The following is a 20,081-nucleotide window of genomic DNA, read 5'->3' as shown; positions in this document are numbered from 1 at the left end:
AATAGTATAATCAAAATTCTTAATTTTCCTCTGGTCCCATCATGTTTCACTTTCCTTTCCCTGGCCTAGATTGCCTTCCTTAGCCTTATCCCAGCAATTGTTCTCTTTTTGTGTAATTATTATGCGCATGATGCATATTTGAGCTACTTAATGCTGGTAATTATACAAAGAACAATCTTTATAATTAGCTATTGCACTTTGACTCTAATTGTGTGGAGGTGAATTTAGGTGACAAGGCCCTGATTTCAATGGGGAATATCTTTAGGAGAGAAATAAATACCAGGTTCTCATTTAGAATCGGTTTCTTTCATTGCCCTTAATTCTTGCGTGTTCATATTTAAGTCATTTTCAAGCAAATTTGATGCAGAAAAAGCAATCGCACTTGCATTTTTATCCCTTTACTCATAGGGTGGTTTTCTTTAGTCTATGATTAGAAAAGAAACCCCTGGTACTGGTGCTGCACATGAACTACTGTGTTCACAGAAGAAATGGCACAAATTCTTATGGAAAGTGAGCCTATGAGTTTAAACTCATTGCACTTAGTGCAACGTGCTTATTTTCTTCCTGGAACTTGTTGAAGACTTGGGGTGAATTTTCCACATGTAAGGACAAAGGTGAGCTTATAAAGTGAAAATAGCTCTGGTACATTTTCTTTGAGGCATTTAGCATGTAGTCAGGAAGGCTAGTTGTTCCTCTTTGCATGTGGATTTTGGTCCAAGGTCAAAGTGGACACTTTCTTAAATGTCTAGTGGAGGAGGGGGCCTTGCAGTCTCACATTTTGTCTACTATCCTTAGGGTTGTATTTAAAGGAAAAGAATAAACAAAATGGGCCCTCCCTGGTGGTACAGCGGATTAAAGCACAGCACTAAGAAGCTAAGGCCACTTCCACATGAGTTCGATTCCCGCTTGTCCAGGAAGTGACCACATGGTGTGGCAGACCTCTCCAGACCCGCCTGCTGCTCCCCTCAGCAGTGTACTTCATGGATCTGCCTGTTCTGCTCCTCACTCTGTCTCTGGTGAAGCCTCTTGCCACCCCTGAGCCTCTGGCCTGTACCCCAGTTCTCTATGCACAAATAAATAAATCTTTTTTTAAAAAAAAGAATAAACAAATGTTTGGCTGTTCGGTGGTCATATTCTATAGCAGAGAAAGGCCCGTAGAGGACACTACCCCTACTCAAAAGGACTTGATGATCCACATTTTCCTTTGCTCTGGTTTGAGCACCCTGTGCTGTGTTTGTTTTTTTTTGTTTTTGTTTTTGTTTTTTTTGCTGAATTTAGATTTTATTTGATTTCTCTGATAACTTTTACTTAACTCACAGCCCATCATTTCACATATTTTAATCATATGTTTACCTCCAATACAAATTTTAAAGAATTTCCAAGATAAAAGAACACATTTCATTGGCTGAATTTTAATCTCTGTGGGAGAGAGGAGAATAATAAAAATAAACATGCATAGCCATTACTGTGAATCAGGCTAACTGTTTAGATACAGCAATTCACTTAATCCTCATAACAACCATATTTTTTTAACAGTTTATTTTTACATCATTTTGTACATTTTTTTTTTCATCTCAATTCTAATCCCCACGGGTTTCCCATCACCAAGTCACCCGTGTGCCATTACCATAGTCCCGTGCACTTCCCTCCACACCCCCAATCCCCCAATTTTTGATCCCATTCCCCACTCCACAAAGGATTGGGGTGTGGGGGGGAATAATAATCATGAACAGCTATATACCAGAGACATTTTATGGGGGTGGAGTGGGGAGTGGGATCAAAAATGGGGGTGAGGAAGTGCACTGGACTATAGTGATGGCACATTGGTGAACTGGTGGTGGGAAGTCCATGGGGATTATAGCTGAGATGGGAAAAGGCACAAAATGATGTAAAAATAAACTGTTATATTAAAAAAAAATACTGTGTTTAACCTGTGGGCTTCAAATTCCTGGTGTGGTGAAGGGGAGCAGTGTCCACGGCATGTTGTGCGACCGCAGATATGGTAGCACAGGGGCAGCACTGAAGACGCCCAGGGTGCAGAGGATGACACAGGTGCTAGCTGTGAGCTGTCGCCAGCGCTGCTGCGATCACTTCTATGCAGAGATGTGCATGTGCCTGTGCGTGTTGTTCTGTGGTGATCTCACGTAGAGGTGCTGTGATAAACGTTGTTAAAGAAGGAAAGTGTGGTTTACCTGTGACTAACCACCCTGCCGCCCAGGTATGTTCTGTGCCTGTCTTGAGAAGTGCTCGCTTAGAGATCAGTCACCTATATCAGAGGAAGGAAAGAGGCTTTGCTTTTCCCCTGCAGTGAGCTCTGTGGTAACAGTGGCAGAAGAGCGTTGTAGATGTATTTGATTTTCCTCTATTAAGCCCTGAAGGGTGGAAATTGTCGTAACTGCTGTTACTCAACTCTGTTCATTTCTCGTTAATGCATATGTGACCCTTGCCTGGCTGTATAAGTCACAGTAGCAAACTGGAAGTTTTGTTTTCTTTTTCAAAAGTTTATTTTTACATCATTTTGTACATTTTTTTTTATCCATCTCAATTGTAATCCCTGCGGGTTTCCCATCACCAAGTCACCCGTGTGCCATCACCATAATCCCGTGCACTTTCCCCTCCTCCCCCCATTTTTGATCCCATTCCCTACTCCACCCCCGCAAAATGTCTCTGGTATATGATGGTTCATTATTTTTATTTTCTCGCCTGGTCCATTATACTCCTGCTGTGAGTGAAACCATCCGGTATTTTTCTTTTTCTTTCTGGCTTATCTCACTAAGCATGATCTTTTCCAGCTCCATCCAAGTTGCTGCAAAAGACATGTGCTTCTCTTTTTTGGTTGCTGAGTAATATTCCATTGTATATATGTACCACATCTTTCTAATCCAGTCATCTACTTTTGGGCATTTGGGCTGCTTCCATGTTTTTCCAATTGTAAATAAAGCAGCAATAAACATGGGGGTACAGGTATCTTTTTCAATCAGTGTTTTTGTGTCTTTTGGATAGATACTTAGGAGTGGGAGCAAACTGGAAGTTTTAACTGAGACATAGTGACTGTTTCTTCTGTGTAACACAGTGTGGATAGCTAAATGCTTCTCTGATGTTCAGCAGCAGCTGGAAATGCCTTAGCTCGTCGGCAGTGGGGGGCAAACTGAAGTTGAAGGCACTTGCCATCCAGTGCACCTTACTTCCTCTTCCCTCATCTTTTACTTTTGGGCTTTTCCCCTCTTGCTTGTCAATGCAGCGCCTCATGTACTTGTTAATTTTCTTTCCGAGTCTCTAAGTATAAGGCATCTTCTTGCACTCCTGAGTAGCTGTGCAGCTCCTCTGAACCCGTTCTCTGTGCAACATGGTTGTGAGGGCTCTTCTTGTCTGCACTGCTGGAGAGAGGATCTGCTTCTGGGGGCTGCCTTGTCATAGGTTAGAATCATATGTCCCAGAGAACATTGAGGGAGACAGCAATGTGGCCACCTGCCAGAAGAGCATTCTGGGTAGAGATAAGAATGGGGCAGAAGTCTGGGGTAGGGTGAGCAAAGTGGAGTGCTGGCATGGGATGAGCGAGGGTAGAGGAGTGGAGGCCACAAAATGGACAGACCATGCATGTTGTGAAATTGTACTTGACCCCCTGAACATAAAGCATCTTACAGCATGTCTCTCATCCAAATAATTTCAAATCCTTACATATACAAGCGAGCATGAGCCTTCACAGTGCACCTCTAAACTTGAGACTGGACACGATCACTGTCATTTCTACTCTTAGTGCTTGATCATGGTCTAGGAGACATTGCTTTCCATTTTAAGCCATTTTTAAAACTGGAAAATCTGACCTTGCAGAGTAAGGGAGTGGGAAGAGAAGGAACGAACCTTTCAATCTCGTGGCTTTATGTACGTAAAGGGAAGGGCAAGATGTTAAGGAAACACTGTGCTGACTTCACACTTAGGAGGTGTTTTTAAAACATGCTGGAAACGCAGAGGTAGAATCAGCAGACACTCACAGCCCCTAAACAGAACAAGTGCTCCTTGACGTGCTGGGAATGTGGGGTGGCGGGTCCTGTGTTCATCAGAGCTGGCTGGCTGTCAGGGCATGTGCTCCCGTGTGATGTCTCTCGGTCAAACACACACTATTGTTACAGACCCACAGATGACAGTAACCAGCCACCGGGCCGGGGTGTCCTCTCCATGCATGGGCTGACCTACGGGGTCATCCGGGTGGACTCAGAAGAGAAGCTGTCTGTGCTCACCGTGCAGGACGTTGGCCTTGTGATGCCTGGAGGTGAGTATGGAAACCTGCCTGTGGCCGAGCTTCTAATCCATGAGCAGATCCTGTCCTAACCAGCATGGCCATCTTTCTGTCCTAGCATTACATGCTTCTCTGGGGTGAGTTTGCAGAATAATGCTTCAATTCCAGTTTCTGGTGTAGGTACCACTGCCTCTCCTAAAAAATCCAAAATATTCGAGCAGCTGAGGAAGGGCATCTATGGCCTTCAGCATGCCAGACCTGGGTCCTGTTCCCTAGAGACACAGCAGGAACTCTACAGCAGCCTTCTCTTCTGAAGGTCAGGACCCTGGACACCTACATGCAGCTCTCCCAGAGGCACTGAGTCTTGAGGCAGTTATGCCAAAATCCCAGTATGAGGTTTGGGCTTTGGTAAACACTGCTTTCAGCCATTGAGCCGTTTTCGAGTCAGAAATGTTCCAAGAGGCCCCACGGAAGTGCCAGCTGCAGCATCTACCTGCTTCTCCTGTCCCCTATTTGTGCTTGACTCCCTGTGCAACCTCTCCTCAGGGAGGGCAGCCCCTAGCACACAACCTGTGTCAGGATGCAGGCTCCTGATCTCCCCCATCAGGGAGCCAGGATCTCTTCTCCAGAACGTCCTCCATGAGCCCACAGGCATAGGCATGTCTCCTTGCTGTATGGAGGGGATGTCATATCCACACAGTGCATCCCTGCAGAGCTGCAGGGGCATAGTCCTAGAGCAGGGCACAGCTCCTACCATCAACACGTGCCTGCAGTACCAGGGCATCTGTTCCTGGAAACCAACTGGCCTCTCAGATCCTCTTGAACCCTCTCTTGAGGGATCTAAGCTGGTCTACTTTCCCAGAGGCCTTCTCTTCAGACCATGCATCATACAGGGTTTGAATACATAATGCCTTGTGCAAGCTGACTCTCCTGGGTGATTTTGCTGCCATGGCATGATGCAGTAAACAGTTTATCTGTGCTTCAGTTTGCATAGGTATGAGGATGATCTAATGAAGAAAGGTCTAAGAATTCCAGAAATAGGACTTCTGTTTCAAGAGTACGTGCCCACATCATTTTGATAACACTCAGACCTTCCAGAGTTGATTCTTGCCACTAGTGGGGAACCTTTACTCCCTCACACATCGATTGTGGAAAGAAGCTCTGTGTAGTTTTGGTTTCTACTTTTCTCACATGAGTGAGTTGAGTACCTTGCTGGGTTCTATTGGCAGCATATCTTAAACCCAGTCTTCCCATCATCTTCCCAGTAGCCCAGCATGGTGGGGACTCTCAGCCCTTCCTGATCAGCTTGCCATCACCAGGCACACGCGCGCGCTAACAATCCAGCTGCCCCCAGGCTCGTGGTCAGCAGCTTCACGCAGGGTGTGGGTAAGACAGCCTCAGAGTGCTCCTGTGGCAGAAGTGAAATCCCTCTTCATGATCTGCATGCTGAGACTTTATCATGCAACACAGCGGTATCCTCTGACAGACCCACCTTGACAGAGAATTGGAGCTTGAAGGTTAAATCCATGGGACATTGGAGGCTGGACTGCTGCTTTAGTTTAGAAAAACTTGAAAGCCTGGACAGTAAGCTGGTACCTGCAGGGCGCAAGGTTGGGATCGCATCCTGGAGGCTGTGTGTTGCTGGGGAGTTCACTTGAGCATCATCCTTGCGCCTACATGCCAAGAGAGTTACTTGCTTTAAGTGCAGTTTCCACATCAACATTAAAGCAACTGGAATTATTGCAGTCACAGCTAGGGAATTTGACATTTTACTGCAACATGAAAAATCCTGACGTCTTGCCTTAGGGAAGTGAGTACGTGGCTCACTTATGCCTGTGGTTTTGTTCCAAAGTTTCCATCCATTTGTGTTCTCTTTTGTCTTCATTTCCCACTGGCTCATTGCCTCTCTCTCTAATATTACCTGGCTTCCTGTTTTGCTTTCAGCTATCATGTGTTCAGTGAAGCCGGATGGGATTCCCCAAGTGTGTAGAACAGACGAAATTGGGGAGCTCTGTGTGTGCGCGATTGCCACGGGCATGTCTTACTATGGCCTCTCAGGCATGACCAAGAACACCTTCGAGGTAGGTCCCTGGAGGTGCACGCCGTCCGTTTTTCCTTCTCAAGCAGCCATGACAGGTTCTGGGAAATAGACCTGAAAGTGAGAGGGGGATTTCTCAACAGAACCTACTCAAAGTAAGTTAAATGGATACAATTCTAATGTCACTTCATAATTTTCAATAGATACAGGTTATTCTTTCTTAGAGCATTGTTCTTCATAAGCAGTGTCAAAAAGGACAGGACATTTTCTTTTAAAAAGGACCATTTTTATAGATTGCTGTTCTCACCTTTGCCTCAGGCAGACTTGGTAGACCATGAACAAATATGAGCTGTCTCCACGGCACAGACAGGCACGTGTGGTGTATATGTGTTTGTGTATATGGCAGCGGTGTGGTCTGCACCTGTGTGTGGTGTGTGACTACATACACATGTGTGCTGTGCGAGTCGTGTTGTGAGGTGTATCTTGTGTGTGTAGCCACAAGGTGTGGTGTGGCCTGGCATGCAGACACAAATAGGGGCTGCAGATGTGGCCTTCTGAGTAAGAAGTTAAGGAGGAAACTTAACTGTTGACTCTCAAGGGTTCAATGGTGACAGAATTTGCGTTATTTTACAAGTGCTGCAGATCCTCAGAGGAACACACTTTGCGATGACGTCATACAGAAAAGTCAGGGGTGGTCTGAGGGTAAATGCCTCACATTGGGAACCTGGACAGGGACGTGTGCGGTGTGGCGCCTACGCGGACAGCTTCTCAAATGTCCCTGAAATTAGATCCAGTATAAACTCAGCCACTTCCCTTTATGTGTGGCTTATCTGCAAGGCCAGAGGAAACAGGTGTAAAGTTTGAGCTCATGTGATTGGCTTCCTTTCAGTTTTTCTTTTTAGTGTTGTTCCATTAAGGGAAAAAGTATTTTGGCAAGCATAGATCATTTTACAACCAAAATGTTATTTAAAATACAGTTTGATTCTCTGTCACTTCTGTGCTGTGATTTTATAGCAAAAGATTTAGTTAGCATTCATTAGTCTATTGTAATGATCTCTAGGCATGCCCTCTTCAGAAGTTCAGAAGTTCATGGAAGGATGCCCATGAGAGGCCAGCTTGTGGAGTATAGGGACCATGTTCTGGGGGCAGGTGCTTCCAGACTATGGGTTGTCTGCTAATGCAGCAGCCTGGGTCCCCAGAAGGGTGGTCAGGACACAGCGAGAGATGCAGGACAGAGAGAGGTCTGGCTGCTGGGAGGCAGCGGGGCTCTCACTACTCCTGTGTCCCCAGGTGTTCCCTGTGACCAGCTCTGGAGCCCCGGTCAGCGAGTACCCCTTCGTGAGGACAGGCCTGCTGGGCTTCGTTGGCCCCGGGGGCCTCGTCTTTGTGGTGGGCAAGATGGATGGGCTCATGGTGGTCAGTGGGCGCAGACACAATGCCGACGACATCGTGGCCACGGCGCTGGCAGTGGAGCCCATGAAGTTCGTGTACAGGGGAAGGTGAGTGTGCTCTCTGTGGGCCGGACAGTTTCCTGTAGACTATGCTCTTCTATGAGCTTGCATAATTTCCTCAAATTTACAGGACTTCGTTTTCTCTTTTATAAAATGGAGCAACTGCACTCACTGACCTTTGAGGTCCCATCTGGTTCTGAATGTCCACTTTTGTGAAAATTTCTTGAGCCCCATAAATCTATTTTCGTGAACGTTCCCTCTAAGTAAAAATACCCATTTGAAAAACTTAAGTTATTCTTAATAAATAACTACACAAAGAAAGGCACCTACAATTCCCAGCTTGTTTTGCAAGTACCAAAGACAACAGTTGCGTGACAACTGTTGGTTGGTCGTGTGGGAAACTGACTGTCCTGTGGCTTTGCTCTCCCTGTGTGTCTCCTGCCTTGCTTGGCACATAGTAAATATTAAATTAGTGACACAGCACCTGTTTCAGCTCAGCACGCCTACCAGAGTGAGAGCAGCAGACGTGAATGTAACATCGCTAGCTGGGAGTTACCTTTTAATTATGTGCTCCCCGTGATGGGACACAGAGAGGCTGCACTTGTCACCATCGTAAGTTTGCTGTGAGGCCACAAATCCAGCCAAACACTGTTAATTCCCAAGCAGAAAAATTCTACTGATCAGAAGAATATTACTTCACAGGTGCAAACTCAAGATGTGAATGGTCTGGTTTTCTAAATTGCAACAGTTCTGTTAATCACACAAACCCCTTGTGTTATGCTAAGAGGTATGAAACCTGTTGCCCACCTGCAGGCAGCCTAGCAGCCTTCTCTGCTGCTCCCCAAGGGGCACCTGAGTTAACAAGTGTGGGCGTTGGAGACTGCACTGCCTTTGTGAAGTCCTGGTGGGTGTGTAGTCTGCTGAGCTGTGATCATAGTGGCTGGAAAGCTCTTTGTTGCAGAACTGACCCTTCTGCAGCACCGACACATGCTCACCACCTTTCCTCTCTGCCCCCACAGAATAGCTGTGTTTTCGGTGACCGTCCTACACGACGAGAGGATAGTGATTGTGGCTGAGCAGAGGCCGGACTCCACGGAGGAAGACAGCTTCCAGTGGATGAGCAGGGTGCTCCAGGTAGCCCCCTGCCTTCCCATCAGCTGCCCGCCGCCTGCCAGGGCTTGGCCGCCTGCCGACCTGCACTGTGCTTCCTGTCTCCCTTCATTTGGTCAGAAATGGCGTCTCCCTGAGACTCATGCTGGATTCTAGGAAACTAGCTAAAGACACTGAGGTCAGGAGTCAGTGGCTGCAAGCCTGGCTCTCGCTGTTCACTGTGGAGGTAGCAAATGAGTTTTTATGATCTTGAGGTGATAATTTCTTTTCTCAAAATTTCTACTCTGAGTGTTTATGCTGTTCCACAAGTGCAGCATATAACTAGCTGCATATTTTGGCTCCTCACACCAGACCATCCTCTACTGCACATGCTTCTGTGCGTCTGAGATGATATTTTGCACTGAGTATTAGCTAGATGTCTTATAATAACTTTTATTACTCACTTCCCTCTTGTGACTTTTCAGGCAATCGACAGCATACATCAAGTTGGAGTTTACTGCCTGGCCTTGGTTCCAGCAAACACCCTCCCCAAAACCCCACTCGGTGGGATCCATTTATCAGAAACGAAGCAGCTTTTCCTAGAGGGTTCACTTCACCCCTGCAATGTGCTGATGTGCCCCCATACCTGTGTCACGAATCTGCCCAAACCTCGACAGAAGCAACCAGGTATGTCTCTTGGGACTGCAGAGTTTGCAAGGAGTCCCTGGTCTGCTGTGAGCCCCAGGTTGTGGAAACACATAACCAGTTGGCCTTAGAAACAGAGACAGTTCTCAGACCCCTCCTCTGCTGGTCGCCATGGTCACACTCCCAGGAAGTGAACCTGCTTCTCACAAATGCTGTTTCTCTCCCCAAGGGAAGGGTGGATGCAGCAGTTGTCAAAGCGGCTGAATCCACACAGAGCAGGTGTGGGGAACATCTGGGCTGAAAGACTTCAGTTTCCCGAACTCCAGGAAACATGAAATCTAATGCCTATTTTTGGGTTCATCTCACCCCTACATTTTCACTCCTGAGGCCATAAGGAGCTCACATGCACCTCATTAGACACAGGCGAGAGTGCCCTGGTTCTCAGTAAGGACAGATTTTGTAAATGAAAAGCAGCAGGAAGCCTCCTGTCTCCCAGGAACATTAGGGAAAAATAATTCCCACGGCCATGTGGGGTGGATCCAAGCTTCTCACTCAGCGACCAGCAGAAACAAGCGTGTATAAGGAGAGGCTTGGCTCAGTGACAGAGATACCAAAGTGACCTGCTGCGAAACCTAATATCCCCACAAAATGGTACTTTCCCTAGGTGAGTTTGAATTCTTAAAATGATTGTGGCAAAGTCTTCAAAGCAGTGCAGGCTATTTGACAAACCAGCCTCTTAGACAAACCATCCTGCCTGGCCCTAAATCACCAGGAAGACACCCCTCCCCAGACACCAAAGACAGAAGGAAAGGCTGGTGGTGGGTTCACTGCGGCCCCCAACAGGCAGTCTGGTCACAGGCCATGCTCATCATTGTCTTTTTATTTTGTAATTTGTAAAAAGACTGTTCTCTTCCAGTAAGAGCTAAGAAAAGAAATTTGGTTGACCCAAACTACCACACTGGGAATTCAAACATGATTCAGCTGAGTACATGGCACATTCTATGACCATGTTGAAACCTGCCTCAAATCTCTAATCCAAAGACTCTACAAATCTCTAAAACCAAAGACACCAATGATAGAAACCCAGAAGTCTGTGTTTCAGGCTCTCTCCAATATTCAAGCCTGCCTGCAAAACCCTGCCATCTCTCAAAGAGTTGAGATAGGTTGACTGTTCTAAGGCAGACCGCATTCGGGATGACCATGTACCTGTGGGAATGAGCGGCCCTGTCCCACTAGGACAGCCCACCCCCTGCATGTCATTATACTCAGCAGCAGGTGGATTTTAGGGTGGTTGTCATGGTAATGACATACAGCTTAAGGACACCCCAACTTGAACCTTAACACCTTTGACACACAGCTCTTCATGTGCAGTCATACATTTACTCACACAAACATGTGACTTGACCTTCATCAAAAAGTTAATATGCTATGGTGATGGCATACACAGGTAATTTGGTGATAGGAAGCCCACGGGGATTACAGCTGAGATGGAAAAAAGGCACAAAATGGTCTAAAAATAAACTACTATATTACCCAAAAAAATATATGAATTTGACTTTTGTGTTTTATTAAACCAGTGATCAAACACAAACTGGCCCCATCATTTTTGTTACTTTATATTGTGGATCTTTTGGTGAACATGCCTTTAGTCCCTCTTGCACTCCTCCCCTTCACTTGCCCACACACTCACACCCACAATGGCGTAGTCTCCTGGAACTTGCAGTCTTTCTCTATTAAATGTCTTGGTGTAGATGTAAGGCTCAGTGAGAAGAAAGTGTGAATGATGCTTTTCTGAGAAAACTGGAGGGTGTCTAAGGTTTCTTGTAGTTGGAAATGTTGAAAGAGTTTCTGCAGTTCCTTCAGAAACTTCTTTCTTTCATTAAAAAAGAAAAGGGAAATAATTGGAGCCAATCATTTCTGCTTTTTTATTGTGTAATTCTTTAGCTCCAGAAAAGTCTCAGTGATCAAGTGAGTAACAATGGAGTAAAAGGAACTTGCCAGGGACCTTCGATTTATTCTTCCACTTTCTGTGGACCTGGCAGGATGCCTAAAACTTTCCAGTCAGTGCAATCAGAGATAAGCCTTCTGAATCTTACCCCTCTGACAGTATGATTCCCAGACCTATCCCAAGAAGTGTTACTGGGACGTGCAGCCCCTCGCACTTTGGAGGTATGTTAGGATGCAGACGCAATGCTGGGGCCCCCCTTAGCTCATGTCTGGGTTCTCTTTGTCTCCTGCATTGATTTTTATAATCACCAGCATGACTAAATCTCAGCACCCCTCGAACTAGAAAATAAGGGCAGTGGGCTTGGGAGAACATGGGGTGGGGTGATGTGGGATCTGGTGTATGAGAACGTTCTGTGTGCCCTTCTTGAGGGCTTCTTGGTGTTTCCTTTGTCTCCTCTCTGTTGACTTCTTTGAAACCCTATTCTAATAAGATCTGTCAGAGTTTTTCACAGGATTTCCACAGAGTGAGCTCCTCATCACGTGGGGAGTCGGGCTATCAGTCATCTTGCTTATCTCTTCTCATGTGGATGCTGCTTTCTTTTAGAAATCGGTCCCGCCTCTGTGATGGTGGGGAACCTGGTGTCTGGGAAGAGGATTGCACAGGCCAGCGGCAGGGACCTGGGTCAGATAGAAGACAATGACCAGGCCCGCAAGGTGAGAGCCAGAGTACTCCCACTGCCACTGAGAAACTCTGTTACAAAGGTGACAAAATCCTGCCTCCATCTGTGCCAGTCCAGCTCCATCTTGACCTTTGGCCTTTGAGGATGTCTTCTTCTTACCTGCCATCTTGCTCCTGCAAGTACCAGTTACTTTATAAGGAGACTGTATTTATTAGGGGCCCCTTGTTTAGACACTTCACGGTGGCACAGAAATGGGCCAGTGGTCCAGCACATCAGGCTGGCCCAGGTATCTAGGTGTCCCTCTCCTGTGCTTCTGAAGCTCTAGGTCCTCATGCTCTACCAGCTCTTACCTAAAGCCAGACTGCCTCACAACAACCTTGTTGTTGAGCCTCAGTGCTCTGCTTGTTGGAATTTAAGAAAACATCAGTTCAAATCCCAGCTTTGGGAGCTCGAGCACCTGAAGGCAACTTTGGGAGTGGGAGAGAATTCCTTGGCCTCCACCACAGCAGTACCACGTGACCCCTGTATAACTAACATCAGCTTTGAGCCTCCTATAGTTCTCAGAAAGGTGGCTTTACTCTGTGTAAGCCACTAGGAAAGGTGTCAAAGCCAGCCAGTTGGAAGATTGCCAAATTGGTAACAGTAGTATGTCTCTTGAAATCACTTCATCATCCTCATGGTACTTTCCTGTGAGTCAGAGGCATTACAGGTTTGTACATGGGTGTTTCCTATATCCTCACATTAGCCCTGTGTCCTGGATTGAAACAGAGCTGATGTTTTTACTACAGGTTGAGTCAATAGGTACATATAATATTTGATTTTCAGTATAATAAATGGCATCAGAGGATCACCATTCTAAACACAATTTAAGAAAGCCCATTTTTAAAATCAGGATAGATCTGATTTTGCCACAGAAATCATAAGCGCATCTTCTGGAAGCCCCACAAGAAGCCATTATCTGTGTCAGCCATGCAGTCTTTAAGGGAATGGTTTCCCCCATCCTTGGGCAAATTTCAGAAAACATCTCTTACCAAGAATAGAACTCCAATCTTTTGTCCTGTGAATCTAAATCCAATGGAACAAATCTCAAATCCCTTTACAAAAAACACTGCAAGCACTTGCTTACTGTATTTGTGAGGGTGTCCTCATTCCTCAGTGGAGAAGCATCCTAAAATCACTCAGACTCCCCATCCCTGTACTGAGAAGAGCAAACTGGGTTGCTCTGATGCTAATGACTGTGCTTTTGTTCCAGTTCCTGTTCCTGTCGGAAGTCCTCCAGTGGAGAGCCCAGACCACCCCCGACCATGTTCTGTACACGCTGCTCAACTGTAGGGTGAGGCATACAAGTTCACCAATGTGGGTGCTCACCTGTGAGGGCCAGGCTTTCCCACTTCTTTACCATGTTCCTGACACCCTTTCACTTGAGTCTTAATGAATTCCTTTATTTATATGTTGTTCTTTTGACTGAGACATTTTTGCTTAATTGATTATAAATATGAGTTTGTGTATGTGCATATAAATACCTTTAGACACATATATATTTTAGTAGTACCTTGTTGCAGTGTTGGCCAAAAGAATGAATGATGAATGATATCTACAACAGAGAACAATTGGAGATCTGAGATAATTATTTATTTTTATCCCTAAACTTTTCTTTAAGCAAAAAGTTATCTTAGACTTTCATTCTTCAGATGAAAAATTATTCCTTTTTTTTTAGTAGAAGCTTCATGTTTACTTTCTATACTAGAAAAACAAACTCATCAACTATTATTCCATAATAATTGTTAAGAATGAGGCTTTAAATATACAAGCAAATAGTATTAGCAATAAAAACTAAATGTGTCAAAGGTCAGGGGAATATTCTTCTACCCTGAGGCCTTTTGTGTGGCTGGACAAGCAAGCAGATAAATATCAGGTAGGGTAGTAGTAGAAAGGACTGAGTTTAATTCCATATGCATGAAGAACACATGTAGTTGCAAATTATAAAGTGAATAGGAGAAACCAGGGGTTTATGTCCTGTGCTAGAGGACTTGGAGCATCAAGGAGAGTGCAGGGCATTTCACATGACAAGAAGGTGATGATGACATGACAGAGCCCTGCCTCGTATGTTTGCTTGTCATAAGATAGGGTTCTCCAATAAAAAGGTCGTTTCTGAAGATGTCCCTAAATAGATGTAACCTGCATTTTTTTAAATAATGGTAACAGTTTCTCCAAAGAACCCATAGACCTTGATTAATCTTAGGTCTACAAACTGAAATAGCACATATTGGAAAAGTTCTGCGCTCAGTCTTGGGAAAAGCTCATCTGAATATTTTGGGGGACACCAATCCTACAGTTCTCCCAATGGAACATCTCTTTGTCTTTAGAATAATTGAGTACAGTTAAACAAATGTGTCTAATCTCTGTAGGTGTGACTGTAAGTGATCTCCCGAGATAATTCTACGTGTGTACCTAATAACGTGGCATTTTTATGAAAGCAAAAGAGGAATGTTAATTTTTTAAGTATATCAAAAATTTAGTTGGGAGTTCTAAGGACAGCCAGTAGAGATGATTTCTAGGTGTCCGTCCCAAAACATCCTCAGATGACATGAGAGCAGGAAGTTGTCTTTGATATCATCAGGTATACAGATCAACCTTCTGAGTAGAGTAGCAGTCTTAAGAATTATCCATGCAATCATTGTTGTGATTTCTTTGGCACATTTGTAAAGTTCTCCATCTCTATCTTGCAAAGCTTCAGAAAAAGGACATTACTAGTTCTCATAATTCCAAGTCAAAAAGAATGGGAGAAAGAACTGGAAATACTAGCTTGGCAAGTCATAGCCAGATCAAAGAAAATTTCAGGATATAGTCCAGTTTACAAATAAAAGGTCAAAACCTCCAAAATGACAAAGGACTAGAATCTGATGTCCACAAAAATTATACTAATGTAACATAGTTTTCTCTTGACCTTCACCCCAGTTTTACCAAATAATCACAATAAAGTTATTTGTTTGCAGATTAAGTCTAGCTTCAATAAATTTGACCTGTTATTTACGCAAGTACTGTAGGAGTAATAATTTAGTCATAGAATCTCTTTGCTGGACTTTTTCATAAGGAATCTCAAAATGAGCTTTTAAGAGCCTATCCAGACCCAGAAAATATGCCAAGGCCTCAACACATGGAGTACCCACATCTTTGGATTAATCCCTTTCTTCTTGAGATCCCCAAAATATCTGTGCCTGCCAGAAGTGACTTTTCATTACCGTACTGGTAGACTGTCTGGAACCCTGTATGTAGGGTAGCAGGCTGATTTTCGTTGTCTCAATAAGTTCAATCATTTTTTTAAAAAACTGGTCAGATTTCAAATACTACATTTCAACCAAAGATGCATTAATAAAACCAAAGATTAGCATAAAGTTTATGCAAACAGTCATTTGAAACTATGAATACTTAATTTTTTTGCATTCTGATTGATACCAGGAAGAGAAAAAAGCATCTGTTTCAGTTCTGCTCACAAAAGGTGTACTTTGCAAAATTACTTCAGGTCAAAGTCAGCTTTTAAACAAAGGGGGGAAAGCTTTTCTTCAATTTGGAAAAAAGCAAGACAAAAAGAACCAGTGTGTTTCAAACAAAAAGCCATTTAAAGTAGTTCTCATTCTCATTAGTGCATTCAATCCCCTTTAGTTAATTTTTTGATCTTTGTTGCTACTTTTGAGCCAGTTTTTGCCCATACGCTCTGAAATTTCTTACCCAGTTCAGTTTCATGATAAACCTATATTCCAGAGTTTATATCAAAGTCCTTTCCTATACATCATTATGAAGACAAAAGTTCAGAGTGAATATAGCTTCTATAAATCACAAAAGAATTTTGATTATAAAGCAATTTATAAGAAAATTTGCACAATTTTGTAGCATACTATAGTTCAGAATAATAACCAGAATGACAAATAATATGATACGAGAACATACCAGATTTTTAGGAATTTCATGTAACATTGGAATGCCCCTATTAAGTCCGCATAAATATATCTATGACGGTTAATATTATACCTTATTTGATGAAATTTCAACATACCAAATAGTCTGATTTGCTTTAACATCTCTCAAAAAGGGAGAGAATTTTTATAAGATTAAAAGACTTTTATATTCGAATTCTGGTTTCTTTGGGAGGGGAGGAATTTTGTCAAAAAGTATCAAATGTTTAAAACACTTAACATGGGGTATTAAGAAACAATATTTAAGTTACCTATCTAACCAAAGTGACTCTGAAAGATTTCAAAGGCAAATACAGAAATTTTACATGATTCTGAAGCCCGTTCAGTTCTTAATATAGACAAGTCTAGGTTTCTCTTAGTTAATCAGAGGGAGGACCTAATGTAAAGATAACTCATTTGAAGCATTAGATCTTCAGATTACATTAACTGTAACAATCTCTTATTAAAAACTAACCACAGTTTAGGAAACTTTTGTCCTTTTCACAGATGAAAGAAGTTAAAATTTGTCTTATTTAAATGCACTTCTTATATTAAACCTTAATTTTAAGTCCTCACAACAATTCTTTTGTTCTTATCCAACTCGATATAGTTTCTTTCCCAAAGAAGATTCCTTTCTCACAAAGCTTCTCTATATTATTTTCACATTTTGTCTTACATACTTTCTTCATCGCATTCAAAATTTAAACTTTATCCTAAGATGGACTTCTTTTTTTTCCTCAACAAATAAATCCCCTTCCTTAATCCTTCTTTATTTTTCAGAACATAAATATATCTTACTTTCTTTACACAGACAGCAGTTTCCCTTATTTCTGTTCACTTTAAACTTATAAATTCAACCCTTAAAACCTTAATTTCCAGTTGTAAGCAGTTGTAAAAATGGTTAGCTCAATGTCTGACCTTGGATTGGAAGACTTACAAATATTAATTTTCCAGAACGTGTGCTTCTTTTTAGTGCAGCTTTCTAGGTGACACATGGCATGTGTTAGTCCCACAACTCATTGGCCTGCTCTAAGACGCTGAAATTGGTTCTGAACTCAATAATTAATACTTTATTGGCATGACCTAGATAGTCAAAGAATTTTCACTATTTAACTTAGCTTTAAAGTCTCAGGTTACTGAAATATCTTAAGACTAATAAAGCTAGAAGTTCCTGTCTACTTTATTTAAACCATTTAATTTTCAAGTAGGCTTACCTAATCAGAAAACTTCAGATTGAGATTCCTAGGATAAAGGCACATTCAATGACATGGACCTAGCACATTATTTCATCTTAGGCCTTTTTGATACTAGTCACAAAAACTTCGTGAGACCAAGTCACTTATTTTTCCTGTTAGATAACATGAACAAAGTCTGATTAATAAACCCAGGTAGAATAAAAGAATTGCATCCAATATTGTAATTCTAAAGACAATGGATGTTTCATATTAAACCCAAATCACATGATATTGAAAAACATTTGTGTTAGTTTCTGATATTTTTCTGAGTTTAGAAATGATATATATTAATTTTCATGAGGAAATAAATTTTTTTTGTGATACCATCCAAGGTAAAGCAGTTACATATAGGAGAACACACATATACCTACTTTCACACATACTGTGAGACTCAAATCAACATTCAAACATTTTTTTCCTCCTGTTTCTTATTTCAACTAGTTAAGAAAAGACTCTGGGGGTGGTGGTATAGCTTTCTAGACTCATTAAGTTTTGTACAGCTTTCTAGACTCATTAGGTTTTGCAAGAAGGCCTGGTCTTAGCTTCAGGGAGAAAGCCAGAATACTTTCCTGTCAGTCTCTGAATATCATTTTCCAATTTGACCAAATCATTAACCACAGAGTTATTATAAGAATTCTTTCAAATACCTTGTCAATTTTTGGTCAGAATGAACAGAAATATTTCTGACAGTGTTAGAAAACCTCAGAGTCATTCCATAGATAACTAAAGAAAGACAAATAATTCCTTAAAGGCTGGCGATGGGTAAGCCCTATCTTTGTTCAGCAATGTTTTGAGGCCAACCCTAGAGCAAAACAGCGAAAGAGTAACAGAAAACATCTATTTCTATGATTTTTTTTCCTTAGAAAAAATGACACTAAAGTCAGTGTTGGGCTGAAGGAAGAGGAGCAGTAAAAGTTAGAATGCAATCTCTTCTTTTCAGCTGTTTTTATTTTTTCAGGATATCAATCAACTTTTCTTTTTAAATATGTATGTTTCATAAAATTAGCACACCAAAATAAAAGACAAGTTTGGGAAACTTGTAAGCGCCCCCCTAGTGACCACTATAATCTTAAAGACATCTTTAGTAATATTGACCCAGTAAGATGAGATTTTGCTAAAGCAGTGCTTTAAGTTTGATTTTGTGCTTCTGTCTAATTAAGACATTTCCTAAGGCTAACCAAGACACTGTATTTCCTTCCTCTTCAATCTTTTCTTCCTTGGATCAGTCATTTGGCAACAAGACACATTTGAATTGAGAGCTCTCTACAATGTTTATTGGTAGCAATATACAATCGAATTAAAGCAATTTAGAAGCTTTCCAATTCAGAGCTACTCGACCAATCAATAGGCATTATTTATAACTTAAGCAAAAATACAGAGAAATTTACTCACAGCATAAGACATGACAAAAGGAAAGTCTCACTACAAATAAACAGCTTTCAGCTAAAGCCTTGAATCTCTTGGAGTCAAAAAACTAAACCCTGGGAGGGATGTGCTGCAGGAGTCAGGGGATTGTGTTGCACAGATCTTTCTTCTGGGTGGCAGGTGCTAATCTAACCTATTTTGTAACCAATTTATGCCTTCATAGGAGACTCCATTTAGGTGGCAAGAGCTCTAACTGCTTTTAAATGCTTGATACATGCCCACCAAACTTGTATCTTTCTGTGGTTTCCTGTATTTCCTTAGAAGGACATTTTTACTTTAGGGCACTACACAGTATGTGGGTGGCAATACTTTGATCCAGACCTCAAGATTGGAAAACATGGCAAATCTGAACCCACATCTCCTACCTGAGAACAAAACAGCACTTTGGCAGCAGAAGAACCTGTTACCTGAACCTCACGTTGGAAATATTTAATAAACTTATACATAGCACGATGAAACATTACCAGATCTCATGTCTCAAAAAGAAAGAATTAGGAAGGAAAGTCCTTCATTGATTATTCAACTAAAACCAATCAACAGTGATTAAAAACCAAATCTCAAGAAGGAACCTAAAGGAAGAAACAGAGGAACCCATTGTCATCTTTAGGAGTGACAGTCAAGGCTCTAGATGGGACAAGACCCAAAAGATCCATCGTAATTATGGATGAAGTCCTTAAACTTCAAGAGTTGCACAAGACTAAGAAACTGTCTTTAATAGTTGCTCTTACTAATCAAGTTTAAGAGAGGGAAGTAAGTTCTCCATTTGGTTTCCATTAGAGTTCTGCACAAGGAGGGATCAGGAGTCTGATGTAATAAAAATCATTACCTTACTAGCCAGCCTTGCCCAAAGTCCTGATCTCATCTTTTGCAGCTATTCAGGGAAAGAAGCAAATCCAGCCTTCTGATAAGGCTGCTGGCTGACTTGCCAAATTACAAAGATGCAAGAGAACATTTGTTTACCTCTCTGAGCTCTTCTGAGGCTGGACAATCAGAAAGATTAGCAAGAGAATAAGAAAAAACGTTAATGACATACCTCTGAAGAAATTACTTGGCTGTAAATCCTAAGTAGATGGGACAAACTGGGGCTTATAGCCTATGCTAAGGAATGGCATAGGGACCTAGGTACCCTGGAGAGCACAGAGGGGAGAGGGTTTCAAATGATAAGCAGGGAAGGACTTCCTATGATAAAGCTCTGCCCCTAGGTGTTTGCTTTGCCTCCAGACAAGTTTCTTTGTTACAAAGGTTGCTTCTGCTGATATCCTAAGTCTAGGTAAACTGTACTCTTTAATAATGATGATAGTTTCTTTGTGGCACATAGGGCCTCAAGTGAACAAGGTGACACATATTGGAAAAGGCCTACCATGGACTTCTTGGAGGAAAT

At 42.4% G+C, this 20,081-nt stretch overlaps 1 protein-coding gene across 6 annotated transcripts in view; it reads left to right on the top strand.

Annotated features, from left to right (window-relative positions):
• The window catches only part of DIP2C (DIP2 disco-interacting protein 2 homolog C (Drosophila)), a 133,926-nt gene that overhangs the window by 62,965 nt on the left and 50,880 nt on the right, over positions 1-20,081 (top strand). For all 6 annotated transcript variants that reach the window (XM_004691203.2, XM_012731324.1, XM_012731325.1 and 3 more), the window contains 7 exons: positions 4,131-4,270; positions 6,182-6,318; positions 7,566-7,774; positions 8,746-8,860; positions 9,301-9,502; positions 12,012-12,121; positions 13,340-13,420. In XM_004691203.2, the coding sequence (XP_004691260.1) occupies positions 4,131-4,270; positions 6,182-6,318; positions 7,566-7,774; positions 8,746-8,860; positions 9,301-9,502; positions 12,012-12,121; positions 13,340-13,420 (994 nt within the window). The remainder of the gene's footprint in view (positions 1-4,130; positions 4,271-6,181; positions 6,319-7,565; positions 7,775-8,745; positions 8,861-9,300; positions 9,503-12,011; positions 12,122-13,339; positions 13,421-20,081) is intronic.

This window comes from Condylura cristata, unplaced genomic scaffold (assembly GCF_000260355.1).
Source record: "Condylura cristata isolate star-nosed mole 26May11 unplaced genomic scaffold, ConCri1.0 scaffold00030, whole genome shotgun sequence".
Lineage (NCBI taxonomy): Eukaryota > Metazoa > Chordata > Mammalia > Eulipotyphla > Talpidae > Condylura > Condylura cristata.
The sequence above is the reverse complement of the archived record's forward strand: the minus strand, read 5'-3'. Positions and strand labels throughout refer to the sequence as shown.